Consider the following 16,752-nt stretch of genomic DNA (forward strand, 5'->3'; position numbering starts at 1 on the left):
TAATGAATTTACAGAAAAGGCCTGGGTCAGTGCGTATGTTACATATGTACGTACATATGTAAAGTTTGTAGTGCACAGGTCCAAGAGAGGAGTAGGGGTTGGGTTGGTCAAGAGCAGCACACTAGCTGCTGTACACGGGTTGATAAGAAAATGGTGGTTGGCTGTGACATCTGAACACCTCTACATTTCTGCCTCTTGTTAGGGCAGGATTACTGGCCATTAACAGTTCCCACTGGAGTAGTTTCCTATCCAAAAACATGGTGGTTGACAGTTACGAACCAGGGGCCAGATTCACAAAAGCAGTTACGCAAGTACTTACGAAAGTGTACATCTTTCCTCAATACTTGACGGCTTTGGTTACATTTATTAAACAGTTTACAAGCATGAAAACTTCCCAATCAGCTGTTGTTATTGTTATAATAACAATAACATTAATGTTGAGCTCATTAACATTTTGGCATTCTGGGCAAGAGAGTGCCATGCCACCCCAAGGTGGGCCTGGCATTCTACAGGAGTGTGTGGTAATACTAAAAAGTGTATAATCTTTTAAACTTTGTCATCTCAATTCTCATCCTAGGTTTTTCAATTTGGTATCAATGTGTTCGCAATAGAATTCTTTACAGGACTAAATGCATATAAAGCCCAAAAGCCTGGCATACCATCCACAACAGTGAAAGTAAGAGCATGTTATCCGGGAGCGTGCAAGAGCAATAAAATGTACATTTTTTTTCACTTTGGTCACCTCAAATCTCGTCCTAGGTCTATCATTTTGGTATCAATGTGTTCGCAATAGAATGCCCTACATGAGTACAGTGGAACCTTGGATTACGAATGTCCCTGTTTACGAGTTTTTCGGGTTACGAGACCAATTTGTTTGGAAAACTTGCATCGGGATACGAGCATTGCATCTAGTTACGAGTTTGTTGATACACGTATGGGCCAACCTAGCGAGTGGTGGCACGGTGATCGCACCTCAGTTTACCCGCAGACTATCCCGCCTGAATTCTTCACAAGGATTTACAGTTTTTGTCGGATTTTTGGCCATTTGAACATAAAAGTTGTTATTATATATCTCGCCATGGGTCCCAAAAAAGTCAGTGGTAAGGTTCAACCTAAGAAAATAGTTGAGAGTAGAGGCAGTAGAGGAGGTCCCTTCCTCATTACGAAAATGTGTGAAGTATGGGAAGAACTGCAAAGTTTTGTCAAAAAAGCATACCCAGATATAGCTGTAGCAGGCCATTGCATTGACCTTTTAAATGACAATGTGATGTCTCACTACAAAGTGTTAAAATGTAGGGAAAAACAAGTGTCTTTGGACAGATTCTATATAAGACAAGGAGTGAGCCACAACCAGGTCCTAGTGGTATTCCTACAAAATGTAGGAGAGAGTGTACCTTCATTAAAGTCATCACTGCCTTATGTTATAATGCAAGGTGACTCCCCTTCCAAACAGTAACACCTCTCCTCCCCCCTACCTCACAGTCTTTCATACGCCAACAAGTTATCAATAAAGGTAAGCTATAACTTGTGCATAATATAGTAAATAAATAAATATGTTTATTCAGGAAAGGTACATACATACAAGTGATGTTACATTAATGGATCGATATATAGATAGAGCTAGTACATACAATGCCTAAAGCCACTATTACGCAATGCATTTCGGGCAGGAAAAAATACAAAAAGTACAAAATATGTGTGTGTATTATGTATGAAATGTATTTTGAAGTTAATAATTTTGGGAGTGTAGAATGGATTAATTCAATTTACATTTTCTTATGGGAAAATTCGGTTCGAGTTACGAATATTTGAGTTACGACCCTTCTCTAGAACCAGATTAAATTCGTAAATGGAGGTACCACTGTACCTGAAATTTATCACTGTTAAACATCATGTTATTTTCTGCTGCCCAGTCAAAATCTTTATTAATATTTGCTTGTAGTTTTTCAATGTCTTCAACAGAGGTCATTTTCATGCTGATTTTTGTGTCATCTGCAAAGGATGATACGAAGCTGTGACTTGTATTTGAGTCTATATCTGATATGAGAATAAGGAAAAACAGTGGTGCAAAGACTGTATCCTGAGGTACAGAGCTTTTAACTGCGCTTGGACTTGATTTTATATGGTTGACTGTTACTCTCTTTTGTTCGACAGAAAACCGAGTATCCACCATCCTACTTTACCAGTTATTCCCATTACCCTCATTTTCAAGTGCCATCACTCCATGGTCACATTTATCGAATGCCTTTGTGAAATCCGTGTATACCACATCTGCATTCTGTTTTTCTTCTAATGCCTCAGTGACTTTGTCTTAATGGTCAAGTGAGAGGCAGTGTTGAGACAGTGTAGAGGCACCAGGCGTGTGGTAGAGGCAGAGTAGAAGCAGCAGGCATGTGGTAGAGGCAGTGTTGAGGCACCAGGCATGTGGTAGAGGCAGTGTTGAGGCACCAGGCATGTGGTAGAGGCAGTGTCGAGGCACCAGGCGTGTGGTAGAGGCAGTGTTGAGGCACCAGGTGTGTGGTAGAGGCAGAGTAGAAGCACCAAGCATGTGGTAGAGGCAGTGTTGAGGCACCAGGCGTGTGGTAGAGGCAGTGTTGAGGCACCAGGCGTGTGGTAGAGGCAGTGTTGAGGCACCAGGCGTGTGGTAGAGGCAGTGTAGAAGCACCAGGCGTGTGGTAGAGGCAGAGTAGAAGCACCAGGCATGTGGTAGAGGCAGAGTAGAAGCACCAGGCATGTGGTAGAGGCAGAGTAGAAGCACCAGGCATGTGGTAGAGGCAGAGTAGAAGCACCAGGCATGTGGTAGAGGCAGTGTTGAGGCACCAGGCGTGTGGTAGAGGCAGTGTTGAGGCACCAGGCGTGTGGTAGAGGCAGAGTAGAAGCACCAGGCGTGTGGTAGAGGCAGAGTAGAAGCACCAGGCATGTGGTAGAGGCAGTGTTGAGGCACCAGGCATGTGGTAGAGGCAGTGTAGAGGCACCAGGCGTGTGGTAGAGGCAGTGTAGAGGCACCAGGCGTGTGGTAGAGGCAGTGTTGAGGCACCAGACATGTGGTAGAGGCAGTGTTCAGGCACCAGGCGTGTGTGGTAGAGGCAGTGTTGAGGCACCAGGCATGTGGTAGAGGCAGTGTTGAGGCACCAGGCATGTGGCATGTGGTAGAGGCAGTGTTGAGGCACCAGGCGTGTGGTAGAGGCAGTCTAGAGGCACCAGGCATGTGGTAGAGGCAGTGTTGAGGCACCAGGCATGTGGCATGTGGTAGAGGCAGTGTTGAGGCACCAGGCGTGTGGTAGAGGCAGTCTAGAGGCACCAGGCATGTGGTAGAGGCAGTGTTGAGGCACCAGGCGTGTGGTAGAGGCAGTCTAGAGGCACCAGGTGTGTGGTAGAGGCAGTGTTGAGGCACCAGGCGTGTGGGAGAGGCAGTGTTGAGGCACCAGGCGTGTGGTAGAGGCAGTGTTGAGGCACCAGGCGTGTGGTAGAGGCAGTGTTGAGGTACCAGGCGTGTGGTAGAGGCAGTGTTGAGGCACCAGGCATGTGGGAGAGGCAGTGTAGAGGCACCAGGCGTTTGGGAGAGGCAGTGTTGAGGTACCAGGCATGTGGTAGAGGCACCAGGCGTGTGGTAGAGGCAGTGTTGAGGCACCAGGCATGTGGTAGAGGCAGTGTAGAGGCATCAGGCGTGTGGTAGAGGCAGTGTTGAGGCACCAGGCATGTGGGAGAGGCAGTGTAGAGGCACCAGGCGTGTGGTAGAGGCAGTGTTGAGGCACCAGGCGTGTGGTAGAGGCAGTGTTGAGGCACCAGGCGTGTGGTAGAGGCAGTGTTGAGGCACCAGGCGTGTGGTAGAGGCAGTGTTGAGGCACCAGGCGTGTGGTAGAGGCAGTGTTAGGCACCAGGCGTGTGGTAGAGGCAGTATAGAGGCACCAGCATGTGGTAGAGGCAGTGTTGAGGCACCAAGCGTGTGGTAGAGGCAGTGTTGAGGCACCAAGCGTGTGGTAGAGGCAGTGTTGAGGCATCAGGCGTGTGGTAGAGGCAGTGTTGAGGCATCAGGCGTGTGGTAGAGGCAGTGTTGAGGCATCAGGCGTGTGGTAGAGGCAGTACACCTTCACTACCTGCAGCTGCTCAAGTGTGAAGGCACCAGGCGTGTGGTAGAGGCACCAGGCGTGTGGTAGAGGCAGTACACCTTCACTACCTGCAGCTGCTCAAGTGTGAAGGCACCAGGCGTGCGGTAGAGGCAGTGTTAAGGCATCAGGCGTGTGGTAGAGGCAGTACACCTTCACTACCTGCAGCTGCTCAAGTGTGAAGGCACCAGGCGTGCGGTAGAGGCAGTGTTGAGGCATCAGGCGTGTGGTAGAGGCAGTACACCTTCACTACCTGCAGCTGCTCAAGTGTGAAGGCACCAGGCGTGCGGTAGAGGCAGTGTTGAGGCATCAGGCGTGTGGTAGAGGCAGTACACCTTCACTACCTGCAGCTGCTCAAGTGTGAAGGCACCAGGCGTGCGGTAGAGGCAGTGTTGAGGCATCAGGCGTGTGGTAGAGGCAGTACACCTTCACTACCTGCAGCTGCTCAAGTGTGAAGGCAGCAGGCGTGTGGTAGAGGCACCAGGCGTGTGGTAGAGGCACCAAGCGTGTTGTAGAGGCATCAGACGTGTGGTAGAGGCACCAGGCGTGTGGTAGAGGCACCAGGTGTGTGGTAGAGGCACCAGGCGTGTGGTAGAGGCACCAGGCGTGTGGTAGAGGCACCAGGCGTGTGGTAGAGGCACCAGGTGTGTGGTAGAGGCACCAGGTGTGTGGTAGAGGCACCAGGCGTGTGGTAGAGGCACCAGGCGTGTGGTAGAGGCACCAGGTGTGTGGTAGAGGCACCAGGCGTGTGGTAGAGGCACCAGGCGTGTGGTAGAGGCACCAAGTGTGTTGTAGATGCACCAGGCGTGTGGTAGAGGCACCAGGCGTGTGGTAGAGGCACCAGGCGTGTGGTAGAGGCATCAGGCGTGTGGTAGAGGCACCAGGCGTGTGGTAGAGGCACCAGGTGTGTGGTAGAGGCCCCAGGCGTGTGGAAGAGGCACCAGGTGTGTGGTAGAGGCACCAGGCGTGTGGTAGAGGCACCAGGTGTGTGGTAGAGGCACCAGGTGTGTGGTAGAGGCACCAGGTGTGTGGTAGAGGCACCAGGCGTGTGGTAGAGGCACCAGGCGTGTGGTAGAGGCACCAGGTGTGTGGTAGAGGCAGTGAGGAGGCACCACACCGAGACCTTATTTCAAATTGACCCTCATTTCCCCCCTCAACTCGCCTGCATTGACGGCATATATGACCTCGCCGAGGCCGTGAGCGGTGGAGAGGTAGGCCAGGAGGACGAGGAGGGAGTGGCAGCAGCAGCAGGTGGTGGAGGGGGCCATGGCAGCAGGAGCAGGGTGGAGGAGAAGCAGCAGCAGAGGCTCCACAGGTCTGTGTGTGTGGCTGTCAACACAGTGTCGTCTGCTGGCCGCCGCCGCCGCCGCCACGTTCCTTTACCCTCTCCTCCCTCCCCGCCTCCACCACCCTCCCAAGCCCTCTCTAACCTCAAAACCTTCCCCTCTCGTCAACCCCTGGTGTCTTATCGTCCCCCGTTATTAACCCCGGGTGTGTGGCCGCCATGAGGCCCCGGTGGTCGGGCTGGCTATACTCTAAAGGAATCTGGACACCACGCTGGCCCAGCTGATTGGCTGTAACCATATCACCCCAAATATCTCGCGGGTTTATTCATTAAATATATCCAGATATTGATCAATCTTATTGTTTCACTTGGGTAATTCATATTGTACATTTGGCCAAACAATATGATACATTTATATCGGTCTGTAGGTTATAGGTTTTGCCGGTAATAGCATGTGGGATGGCACTTGTTATCATCATTGATTATACGCTGATAGTGAATGACGGCTCCACGTGGCTCCCATGCCACTACATAATAAACATATCTTAATATGCAACTGCTTTAAATATTTATACATATTTACATATATATGTATAACTATTTAAAGCAATTGCATATACCGTAAAAATAAGATAATGTGTCTATTATGTAGTGGCATAGGAGCCATCATTCACTATCAGTGTATAATCATTGACGATTAGAGAATTACAATGACATTACAGAAGAAAAGACCTTGATCAAACTGGATTTTAAAAATCCTTTCAACCTGGTAAGAAGGGAAACAGTACTCCAAGCTGCCCATCGTTATTTCACTGCCCTCTACCCATTTGAACATTCTTCTTATTTACCTGAATTTACCTGAGGGCCACTAATACTAGTGGCCTCGATGAGGACAGGAAACCGGCAGCTTGTGAAAGGTCCCCCCATTTGCCCTGATGAGCTTTTCCAGCTGTATTTTAAAACCCAGCAGAGTTTGGATGTTTACAGTGTAGTGAGTAGATTATCCCAATAATATACTCGTTCCAAACGTATTAGCCTAATGAGAGAAGCAAAGCTCTTCTTAGTACTAATTATGGAACTCAAAGCTTTCCATACTTACAGTTAATATTCCTGCCAACCTTTGGAGCAGGGTGAGGTTGAACGGCCCGAGCATATAAGCAGCAGAGTAGCGAATAATAACCCACGGGAGACATCTCCCGTCACGCAGGGTGCAGTCGCACCTCCACAGATCTCCAGTATCATCTATTGATACTGGAAATGGCTCAAAAGGGCCACCACTTATGGGCTATTCATGCCCAAGCCACCTTTTGGGTGGCTTAATCTTCTCTCTCTCTCTCTCTCTGAATAATAACCCTCCCTTTCTGGAGGAGCCAATCTGCAAGTCCTTCGCACATACTATGTACAGGCAGTCAGATCAGTGATCGATTATGCCGCACCTGCACTCACAAATCTATCACACCAACAGTGGAAAAAGCTTGAAGTTGCCCAAAACAATGCTATGAGAGCTGCACTGGGAGCCCCCATGTGGACCAGGCTTGAAACTCTTAGACTGGAGACGGGTTTGCCCTCTCTACAAGAAAGAATATCACAAAGGACAGCTACAATTATCAGTAAGATAATTATTTCTTCTGATCCAATCCCAGTACGGCAGGCCTTGGTGGTTGGACTAGGCCAAAACAATGGAAACTCTTGGGTTGCAAGAACAGGAAAAGTCCTAAACAGACTACATTTAAAAAACATGATTCTTGATAGAGAGGGTGATCATCCACACCCAAATTACACTCCTTCCGCGCCGTGGGAAGAGCCTACTTTCAAAATAGTAATAGAAAGTCTCCCAATGAAAAAGGCTGCCTATGATCCGACAATCCTAAGGCGCATAATAGAAGAGCAAATGTATAGCATAGCAGTAGCAGGAGCCACCCACATCTTCACAGACGGATCGGTGGACACAGAATATGAGAGTGCTGGCGCTGCTCTTTGCACGACCAGCGTTCAGGCATATTGGAGACTGGGAGGACTAGTATCATCAACCCAAACTGAGCTGTTTGCCATACAACAGGCATTCGTATATGTGATTGCACAAAACACTCAAAATGCAATCATACACACAGACTCAAAAGCTGCACTTCAAATACTAGGACAAAAACAGTGGAAAGATAATGTGGAAATAATTACCACCATTTTGTATCAAGGAGCAGTCGCTATAGGCAAAGGACTCAACATAACTTTAAACTGGATCCCATCCCATATTGGAATCCCATTAAATGAAAAAGCTGATGAAATTGCTAAATTGGCAACTCGTCATCCAGTGATACATAAAACAATTCAACCCAGCCTAGAGAACATAAAAAACATCATCACCAAAAAACTCTCACATCTCAACAAAGCCGACCTACACCAGAGAATAGCTGAAGGTTCGCCATCTGCAACATGGTATCTTCAGGCAACCAAATTAGAAAGGTTAAATATCCCAAAAGGAATCCACAGGGAAATAGCAGTTAGGCTATATAGACTACGTCTAAGTTACAGATGCAACTGGGAGATTGGTGAACCCCGACAGAGAGAGTGCATCTTCTGCCAAACTGTCACAGAAAAGCCATTACTTCACTATCTTCTAGAATGTGAAGCAACCAATGACCTTAGAAGAGCTTTAAGAGTTCCTGAATCATGCAGTGGCCACTCTGAAGCCATCAACACAGCCACTCTCCTGGTCAACAAAGGTGTCCAGCAGCTGGACACCCTCATAAAGACTGTGAAGCAGTATCCTCCCCCACGATAACAGCTTGATGGTTAAATGCAACCTCAGAATACTGAAAAAAAAAATTGTACCATTTACGGGCTTTTCATGCCCGTGCCACCTCTTGGGTGGCTTAATTTTTATCAATCAATCAATCGAATAATAACCCACGGGAGACATCTCCCGTCACGCAGGGTGCAGCCGCACCTCCACAGATCTCCAGTATCATCTATTGATACTGGTAATGGCTCAAAAGGGCCACCACTTACGGGCTATTCATGCCCGTGCCACCTTTTGGGTGGCTTAATTTTCATCAATCAATCAATCTTAACACATTCCACGGGAGACATCTCGCGTCACGCAGGGTGCAGTCGCTCTATATTATATAGAGGTGCGCACCTATATATTCTCTTAGTGTTTGTGTTTATTGTCACCATACTTTACGAAACAATAAAACCGTTACATTGGTGACCCAGTGAGTGAAAAGAACACCTAGTCGCAAACTAAATCTTCGTCATGGATTTATCTACGAGGTTTCCAGTATACAACGCAGATGAACCAGAATTTTGGTTCATGCAGATGGAGGCTATTTTCGACCACCACGAAATTTCGACTGAGAAAGCCCGATATGCCTGTACCCTGCCAACACTTACCTCGGAGGCTATGCACACTGCCTCCGCTGTCATCACCGCACCATCACCAGACACCAGGACGTACACCGCACTGAAGGACGCTCTTCTACAGGCAGCGATGAAATGCCGCATTCAACAAAGGGATCAACTCCTCACTGACAAAAGATTAGCAGACAACATACCAGCCCTGCTTCCAACCCGTTCTCACACAAGACAGCACATATATGACTTAATGCTTAAAGTCAATATGTTGAATATGAATTAGTAAATATGTGATATATTCCCAGTTACTTTTTTTACCAAGGCCCAAACTCTTCCTCACGTACCAATTTACGTGTCACAGTACCCGTCCGTCAACATAGATAGCAGAATATTCGTGATTGGTTCAATTATAAGGACAATTGTAGTTTTCAGGTCCCACATGGGTTGTGAAATTTACCTACTATTGTCCATGCTCTTAGAATATTACAGATCAGCTACTTCCAATTGAAGGCTCGTAGTTTTGTTTTGAGAAATATTAGTTGTTCTTAGTAAATTATAATAAGCACTAAAAATTATTACATAGAATAACAGTCCTTCACCAATCAATATTATATACCATAGTTTGGTATAGTAGAGTTTGGTATATAGAAGAGTTTGGGCCTTGGTAAAAAAGGTAACTGGAAATATATCACATATGTACTAAATCATATTCAACATATTGACTTTAAGCATTAAGTCATATATGTGCTGTCTTGTGTGAGAACGGGTTGCCTGCTTCTGCGGCATTTTTAGTATGCAATGCATACTGCAACTGACCCGGCCCCCAGCGAGATTGTGAGAGCACTCTGGATACAACTCTGTCCAAAACACATTCAACCGGCCCTATTTAGTATGGCTGACGACACCCCATTAGCCCAGCTGGCTACACTGGCAGACCGGCTTCATATGACGTCTGAAAACGCTACGCTGTCCCACCTCAGTGATACACAGCAGACTACAGACACCCAACAACTCGACGTCCTCCAGAACCGGCGTTTCTTCCGCCCACGGAAGACGCACCTCGCGAATCCAGTATCAGGATCTAGGCGACAGCGAGAACATCGGGGAGAGCTTTGTTCTTACCACCAGAGGTTCGGACACCAAGCCCACAACCGTAGGGCTCCTTGTTCCTGGTCGGGAAACTACTTCGGCGGGGACTGTTAACGGTCAGTAACCCCGTCATTTCAAACACTACACTGCTCTACATATCTGATATCATAACCAAACGCCGTTTCCTCGTTGACACAGGTGCAGCAGCTAGTGTGTTGCCTTCCCACTGGTCAAACCAACCGCACTCCTGGTTTGGACTTACGTGCCGCCAATGGTACGTCCGTCCGTACATATGGGACCCGCGCCCTGGTTCTTGATTTCGCCTCTCTGGGTCGCTTTACGTGGACTTTCCTCATAGCGGATGTAGAACAACCCATTCTTGGATGGGATTTCCTGCAACACCATCGACTTATTGTGGATCCCGCAGGTGCAGTACTTCGAGCCTCTCCTAGTACCTCTACACAGGTTAACAGCGTCACCCCAGTCGCATCTACGGAATTTCAAGCACTCCTGGATGAAATCAAAGATGTGACCCAACCCGCCAGCCCTCGACCAGAGGTGCAGCATACGATTACGCATCACATTACTACAACGGGAGCACCTACCTTCGCCAGACCACGCCGCCTGGCACCGGAACGATTGGCGGTAGCACGTGCTGAATTCAACAAGCTACAGGAGGCGGGAATAATCCTCCTTTCGAACAGTCCATGGGCTTCACCTCTCCATATGGTCCCGAAAACAGCCCCAGGGGAATGGCGCCCTTGCGGAGACTACAGGGCTCTCAACGTTCACACTCTGCCGGATCGCTACCCAATACCACACATCCAGGATTTCTCACAGGGATTGAGCAATGCAGCCGTTTTTTTTCGAAAATTTACCTTGTGCGGGCATTTCACCAGATCCAGGTGGAACCGGCAGACTTTCCGAAAACAGCGATCACAACACCTTTTGGACTGTTTGAATTCGTCCGGATGCCTTTTTTTTTTTTTTTTTTTTAGATATATACAAGAGTTGTTACATTCGTGTACAGCCACTAGTACGCGTAGCGTTTCGGGCAAGTCCTTAATCCTATGGTCCCTGGAATACGATCCCCTGCCGCGAAGAATCGTTTTTACAACCAAGTACTCATTTTACTGTTGAGTTAAACAGAGGCTACAGTTAAGGAATTGCGCCCAGTAAATCCTCCCCGGCCAGGATACGAACCCATGACAAAGCGCTCGCGGAACGCCAGGCGAGTGTCTTACCACTGTGCCACGGAGACTTTTGGCCTACGGAATGCAGCCCAGACATTCCAACGCTTCATCGACCAAGTAGTTAAGGACCTTCCTTTTTGCTACGCCTACATTGACGGTCTGCTGGTGGCCAGTACATCACCGACAGAACATCTGCTACACCTCCGACTCCTTCTCACCCGTCTGCGCAACTTCGGCTTGCAGCTCAACTCCGAGAAGTGTATTTTCCATGTTCCAGAGCTGGATTTCTTGGGATACCGTGTGTCAGCAGCAGGGGTCCAACCACTAGAGAAGAAAATCGAGGCAATCAAGGAATTCCCGCGCCCATCCACTCCAAATAAGTTGCAAGAATTTCTTGGTGTGGTGAATTTTTATCATCGATTCATCCCACATTGTTAGGACATCTTGCGACACTTATATGACCTCTTACATGGTCGGAAACACACGTCCCGTCTTCTGTTGGAGTGGACTCCCCAGGCAGAGACAGCATTCACCGACACCGAACGCAGCCCTGTGTTCATGCCCAAACGTGTTATGTTCAATATACAAACTTTTCATTCGCCATGATTAATATCCAAATGTCCACGCGGAATCCACAAGCTGGCGGAATTCACCTTACTCGCACACCCAGTGTCTGACTGGATGTGCGAGTAAGTCTGCTCCCACCAATTTCTCTACCGACGCTTCAACACAGTTATTGATGCTGTACTACAACAGCTCATTGAAGAAGAATGGCGCCCAATTGCATTCTTTTCAGCGCGCCTGTCACCCACTGAAGTACAGCATTTTTGATACGGACCTGCTCGCCATCTACGCAGCCATACAACATTTTCGGCACTTCCTCGAGGGGCGGAACTTCCACATCCTCACAGACCACAAACCTCTCACTTATGCACTGGCGACCAAGGGTGATGCTCACTCTCCTCGAGTAGCCAACCACCTGGGATTTATCTCCCAATTTACCTCGGATATCCGCCATGTCAAAGGAACTAACAATGTCATAGCCGATGCACTGTCTCGACCCACCATAAACCACGTCGTGAAAAAACCAGCTCAGGTGGACTATTGTGTAATCAGTAAGGCCCAACGGGAAGACCCTGATCTGCAGCGATTACGAACATCTGACACAGCTCTCCGGTTCATCGAGATGCCCATGGAAGGTGGCGGAAGTATAATCTGTGACACCTCACGGACGGGAGCACTTAGGCCCTACATTCCTGACAAGTTTCGCTGGAAAACATTCTCAGTATTTCACTCCCTAGCACACCCAGGAGTACGTGCTTCCCAGAAACTACTAACGGAGCGTGTCGTATGGCCAGGAATCAATGGCGATGTTCAACGATGGACTCGCTAATGTCTCCAGTGCCAGCGAGCGAAAACACATCGTCACACAAAGAGCCCTCTTCAACAGTTCCCGTTACCTTCTGACCGTTTCGAGGTGGTGCATGTAGACATCGTTGGACCATTACCGTCGGTAAGAGAATATTCTTATCTACTCGCCTGCATCGATCGATTCTCCAGATAGCCGGAAGCAATCTCATTAATCAACATCTCAGCTGAGTCAGTGGTCCAGGCTTTCCTCTCTGGATGGGTCGCCCGTTTTGGCAGCCCCTCTGTCATCATCACCGACCAAGGACGACAGTTCGAATCATATCCATGGAAGGAACTTATGGAATTCCTCGGCACCACACACAACCGAACCACAGCATACCACCCTGAGTCGAACAGAATGGTAGAACGCTTTCGTAGACAACTAAAATCCGCCCTAAGAGCTCAAGTACGCCCTGATGATTGGATCGACAACCTTCCATTAATTTGAATTGTTGCCGCCGAAGGCGGCTAGTTTATTGTGCACCCCATACTCATCCTGTGAGCGGTAGCGCAAAAGCATTACAGAGGGCACAAAAGGTCTTTATCAGACCTCATCTTAGATTATTACATAAACAATTTCTTCAATCCTTCACACCTTATAGATACAATGTCAGCTAGTTACAGAGAAAGTGCTATTACAAGAGCTACATATTTACAGTAAGTCATCATACATTAATGGTAGGTCTTGTCGTTAATACATAATAGTTTGGCCAATGGGGATATTACAGAGTCATAGGGGAGCTTCTGTTTATTATTAGTCCTCACAATACACTACTTGTTTCTGAATCTCATATGTCGTTCATCTACTGGAAGCAAAATGTGGGTACAGTGCAAGGATTTCAGGTAATTTATCCATGGTAATAAGATAGGTTGCCATATCATACAGAGTGAGCTTAGATTCATCTCTAAAAGGCTCAATTTTACAACAATCCAAGATATAGTGTTCGAGTGTGTGTCCCTGCCTATGTCCACACACTTCACACTTTACTTCATCTAGATCCCTATACAAGCCGAACTGCCAGAGATACTTGTAGCAAGTCTTATACGAGCTGTGACAACATCTGTTAGTCTACTGACTTTGTTACTTGCCCCATACACATGTTTTACTTCACACATTGCATTGTGATGAACAATGGACCTACTAGTTCCAGTTTGCACTTCTTCAAATCCATATAGGTCCCTTAAAAGTGTCATTAAACCTTCCATTAGTCTTGCCCTGCCCTGCCCTGGTAACTCTCTATTACTCCCTCGTCTATCCATATCTCAACTATGGTATTTGTGCTTGGGGTTCTACTACCCAAAATCATTTGCGTCCTCTAATTACTCAACACAAAGCTGCTATTAGGACAATATCCAACTCTGGCCCCAGACATCACTCGGTACCCCTACTCAAATCTCTGAATATGTTAGACATTAAGTCACTGCACATTCTCTCATGTGTATTATACATATATAAAACGCTAAACTGTAATGCCAATCCTGACCTCAAAAGCTTCATAGAAGGTTGTAACAGAACCCATGAGCACCACACCAGAAATAAATACAGTTTTGATATTCCTAGAGTACGACTTAATCAAACTAGAAATGCTCTACAAATCAAGGGACCCAGATTGTGGAATGACCTTCCCAACCATGTTAAAGACTGTACCTCTCTCAACCAGTTTAAGATAAAAACGAAGCTATACCTAATAAATTCCCTGTAACCTACCTTACCCCTCTAATGTCATCCAATGTCTGTTTTTTCAAGAGCGCTGTTTGTCGACAGAATTGTATTTGTGCTGCTTTTTCAGCTATGTTTTCATTCCATGTTTTCATTTTACTCTTTATGCTCAATTAGTATTAAGCTTTAGTCATTTAAGTTTTTTATGCCCGAAACGCTTTGCGTAATAGTGGCTTTAGGCATTATATGTACTAGCCCTAACTTCATGTCTGTCTCAGCTCATTATCACTCCCAGTGAATTAACTTAATTAACCCCCTGTCAACTAGTGGGGCTAGGTATCCTAAGTCTCCTTGTTTCATTTTCTGACTTAATTTTTAACTTACTCTTAACTAGTCATTTACTGAAATTATTTAATTGAGTGCATTAATAGTTCTTCAGGTCTTATTAATTATACAGTCATAACTGAACTATTTATAGTTAATAATCATTAGCTTAAATTTGCCTATGCTTATTATTCAACTTTTCTTTGATTTAATTTATTACCTAGGTTGCCTAGCCTCGCCATGCTCCCTTACTCCATTGTACCCCTGGCTTTGCCTGCATCTCAAATTGTAAATTGTTACTTACAGTGTACCTGAGAGTACTTGTAAGCAGTCTACCTCATTTTTCATTTTTGCTCAATTTGTTTTTGTATTGCTTAGTCTTGTTTATATTTTTGTTTTGTATTTCTATATCTTGTGTTTTGTATAGTCCATGTTTATATGTTTTTTCGTTAATCTCATTTATTACCTAGGTTGCCTAGCCTAGCCATACTCCCTTACTCCATTGTACCCCTGTAAGCCCCTTTTGTGTTTGTTTGGTACAGTATTGTGTACATTTTTTTCCCTATTTTATAGCTTATTTCTACCTTGTAATTTGCCTTTCTTTCCTTGTTTTTCCTGCAATCAGCTTTTTTTATGCAGACAAGTATAGACCCAGAACTTAACCTCTTATCCACTATCTATGACAATTATCACTTTAATGATCTAAATTGCAGATATTTTGCAGCACATGATGTAAACAATGTATTAACTCATAATCACAATATCTCTGTAATCAATTTGAACGTTAGATCCCTAGGTAAACACTTCGATGATGTTAGTGCCTTGATTGAAGCAATTAACAACAAATTCTCTTTTATTATACTTACTGAAACATGGTTGAAAGAGGATACTACTCAGCTCTTTAACATGCCTAACTACTCAGCAATTCACAACTGTCGTCAACTTCAGAGAGGTGGTGGCACTGCTCTTTACTACCACCAAGAACTAACATGCTTAAAAGAAATTAGAACCAGAGACTGCTATGGGGAGTATATCTTCGCCAGCTTCAGAGTCAAGGGTGCCGAGTCTGTCCTGACTGTGGGTGCAGTTTATAGAATTCCTAACACTGATGTGTCTGAATTCAACTCAAACCTTAGAAACCTAATACTTGATAACAGACTGAACAAAAACCACCTAATTATCGCAGGGGACTTTAATATTGACCTCTGCGAGCCTGAACACCCTACTGCTGTTAGCTTCCTCAACTGTATGAATTCCTGCTTCCTCATACCCTTAATCACTAGACCTACTAGAATCACTGATAGCACTGCCACGACGCTAGATCACATCTGGACAAATATAACCTCTCCGCTTACTTCAGGTATAATCACCGATAGCACTACAGACCATTACCCCACATTTCTCTTAACTAACATTAGCAAACCACCTCTTGAGTCAAGAGAGATACGTTTCAGACTACACAATGAAACTGATATAGACAATTTTATAACTGCTGCTGATAATGTCAACTGGGAGTCCGAGTTAGGTAACATAGTGGACATCAACCTAGCAGTGCAATCTTTTCTTCAAAAAACTCTTAGCCTTTATAATACCCACTGTCCTATGCTTACAAAACAAGTCACAACCAAAAGGCTTAACAATCCCTGGCTTACAAAGGGAATACTTAAATCTATTAATAAAAAACATGACCTTGAGAAAAAGTATAGGTTAGGAATTGTCTCCAAAGAATTCTCAAAGAATTACTCATTATTGCTATCTAAGATAATTAGACGAGCCAAAACTAAATACTACGAAGATAAATTTACCCAAATAAAGAGCAACATTAAACAAACTTGGAGAAAAATTTCACAAATATTGGGATCAAAGAAGTCTTTAAATAACAAACCGACTCTCCTGTCTAATAACGATGGTCAGCTTTCAGCCTCTGATTCTGCTATTGAGTTCAATAGGTTCTTCTCTTCCATTGGTTCATCCCTTGCAAATGATATTCCATCTTCCAGTACTGACATTAAGGACTATCTTACAGGTAACTATCCACAGTGTCTGTACCTAAAGCCTATTAATTCCACTGACGTCAATGAGATAATCCTTTCCCTTAAGACCAAGTCTGGTGCCCTTGAGGAGATACCAACTTTAATTTACAAAAAAGCCTCCAGATCTTTAGCCCCTGCTATTGCTTTGCTCTTCAACAAGTCACTTGAACTCCAAACCTTCCCAGATATTCTAAAAAAAGCGAGAGTAACGCCTGTCCACAAATGTGGTGATCTCACAGATGTTAACAACTACAGACCTATATCTATCCTGCCAAATGACAAATAACTTTAATTTGCTGAC

The 16,752-nt window shown here is 45.7% G+C and overlaps 2 protein-coding genes across 2 annotated transcripts in view; both read right to left on the reverse strand.

Moving 5' to 3' along the window:
• The window catches only part of LOC123761407 (malectin-A), a 77,510-nt gene extending 72,005 nt beyond the window's left edge, over positions 1-5,505 (reverse strand). The window contains exon 1 of the mRNA XM_045747428.2: positions 5,269-5,505. Coding sequence (XP_045603384.1) covers positions 5,269-5,374 — 106 coding nt within the window. The 5' untranslated portion in view covers positions 5,375-5,505. The remainder of the gene's footprint in view (positions 1-5,268) is intronic.
• The window catches only part of LOC138356891 (uncharacterized), a 418,031-nt gene that overhangs the window by 360,698 nt on the left and 40,581 nt on the right, over positions 1-16,752 (reverse strand). The window lies entirely within an intron of this gene.

This window comes from Procambarus clarkii, chromosome 7 (assembly GCF_040958095.1).
Source record: "Procambarus clarkii isolate CNS0578487 chromosome 7, FALCON_Pclarkii_2.0, whole genome shotgun sequence".
NCBI classification, from domain to species: domain Eukaryota; kingdom Metazoa; phylum Arthropoda; class Malacostraca; order Decapoda; family Cambaridae; genus Procambarus; species Procambarus clarkii.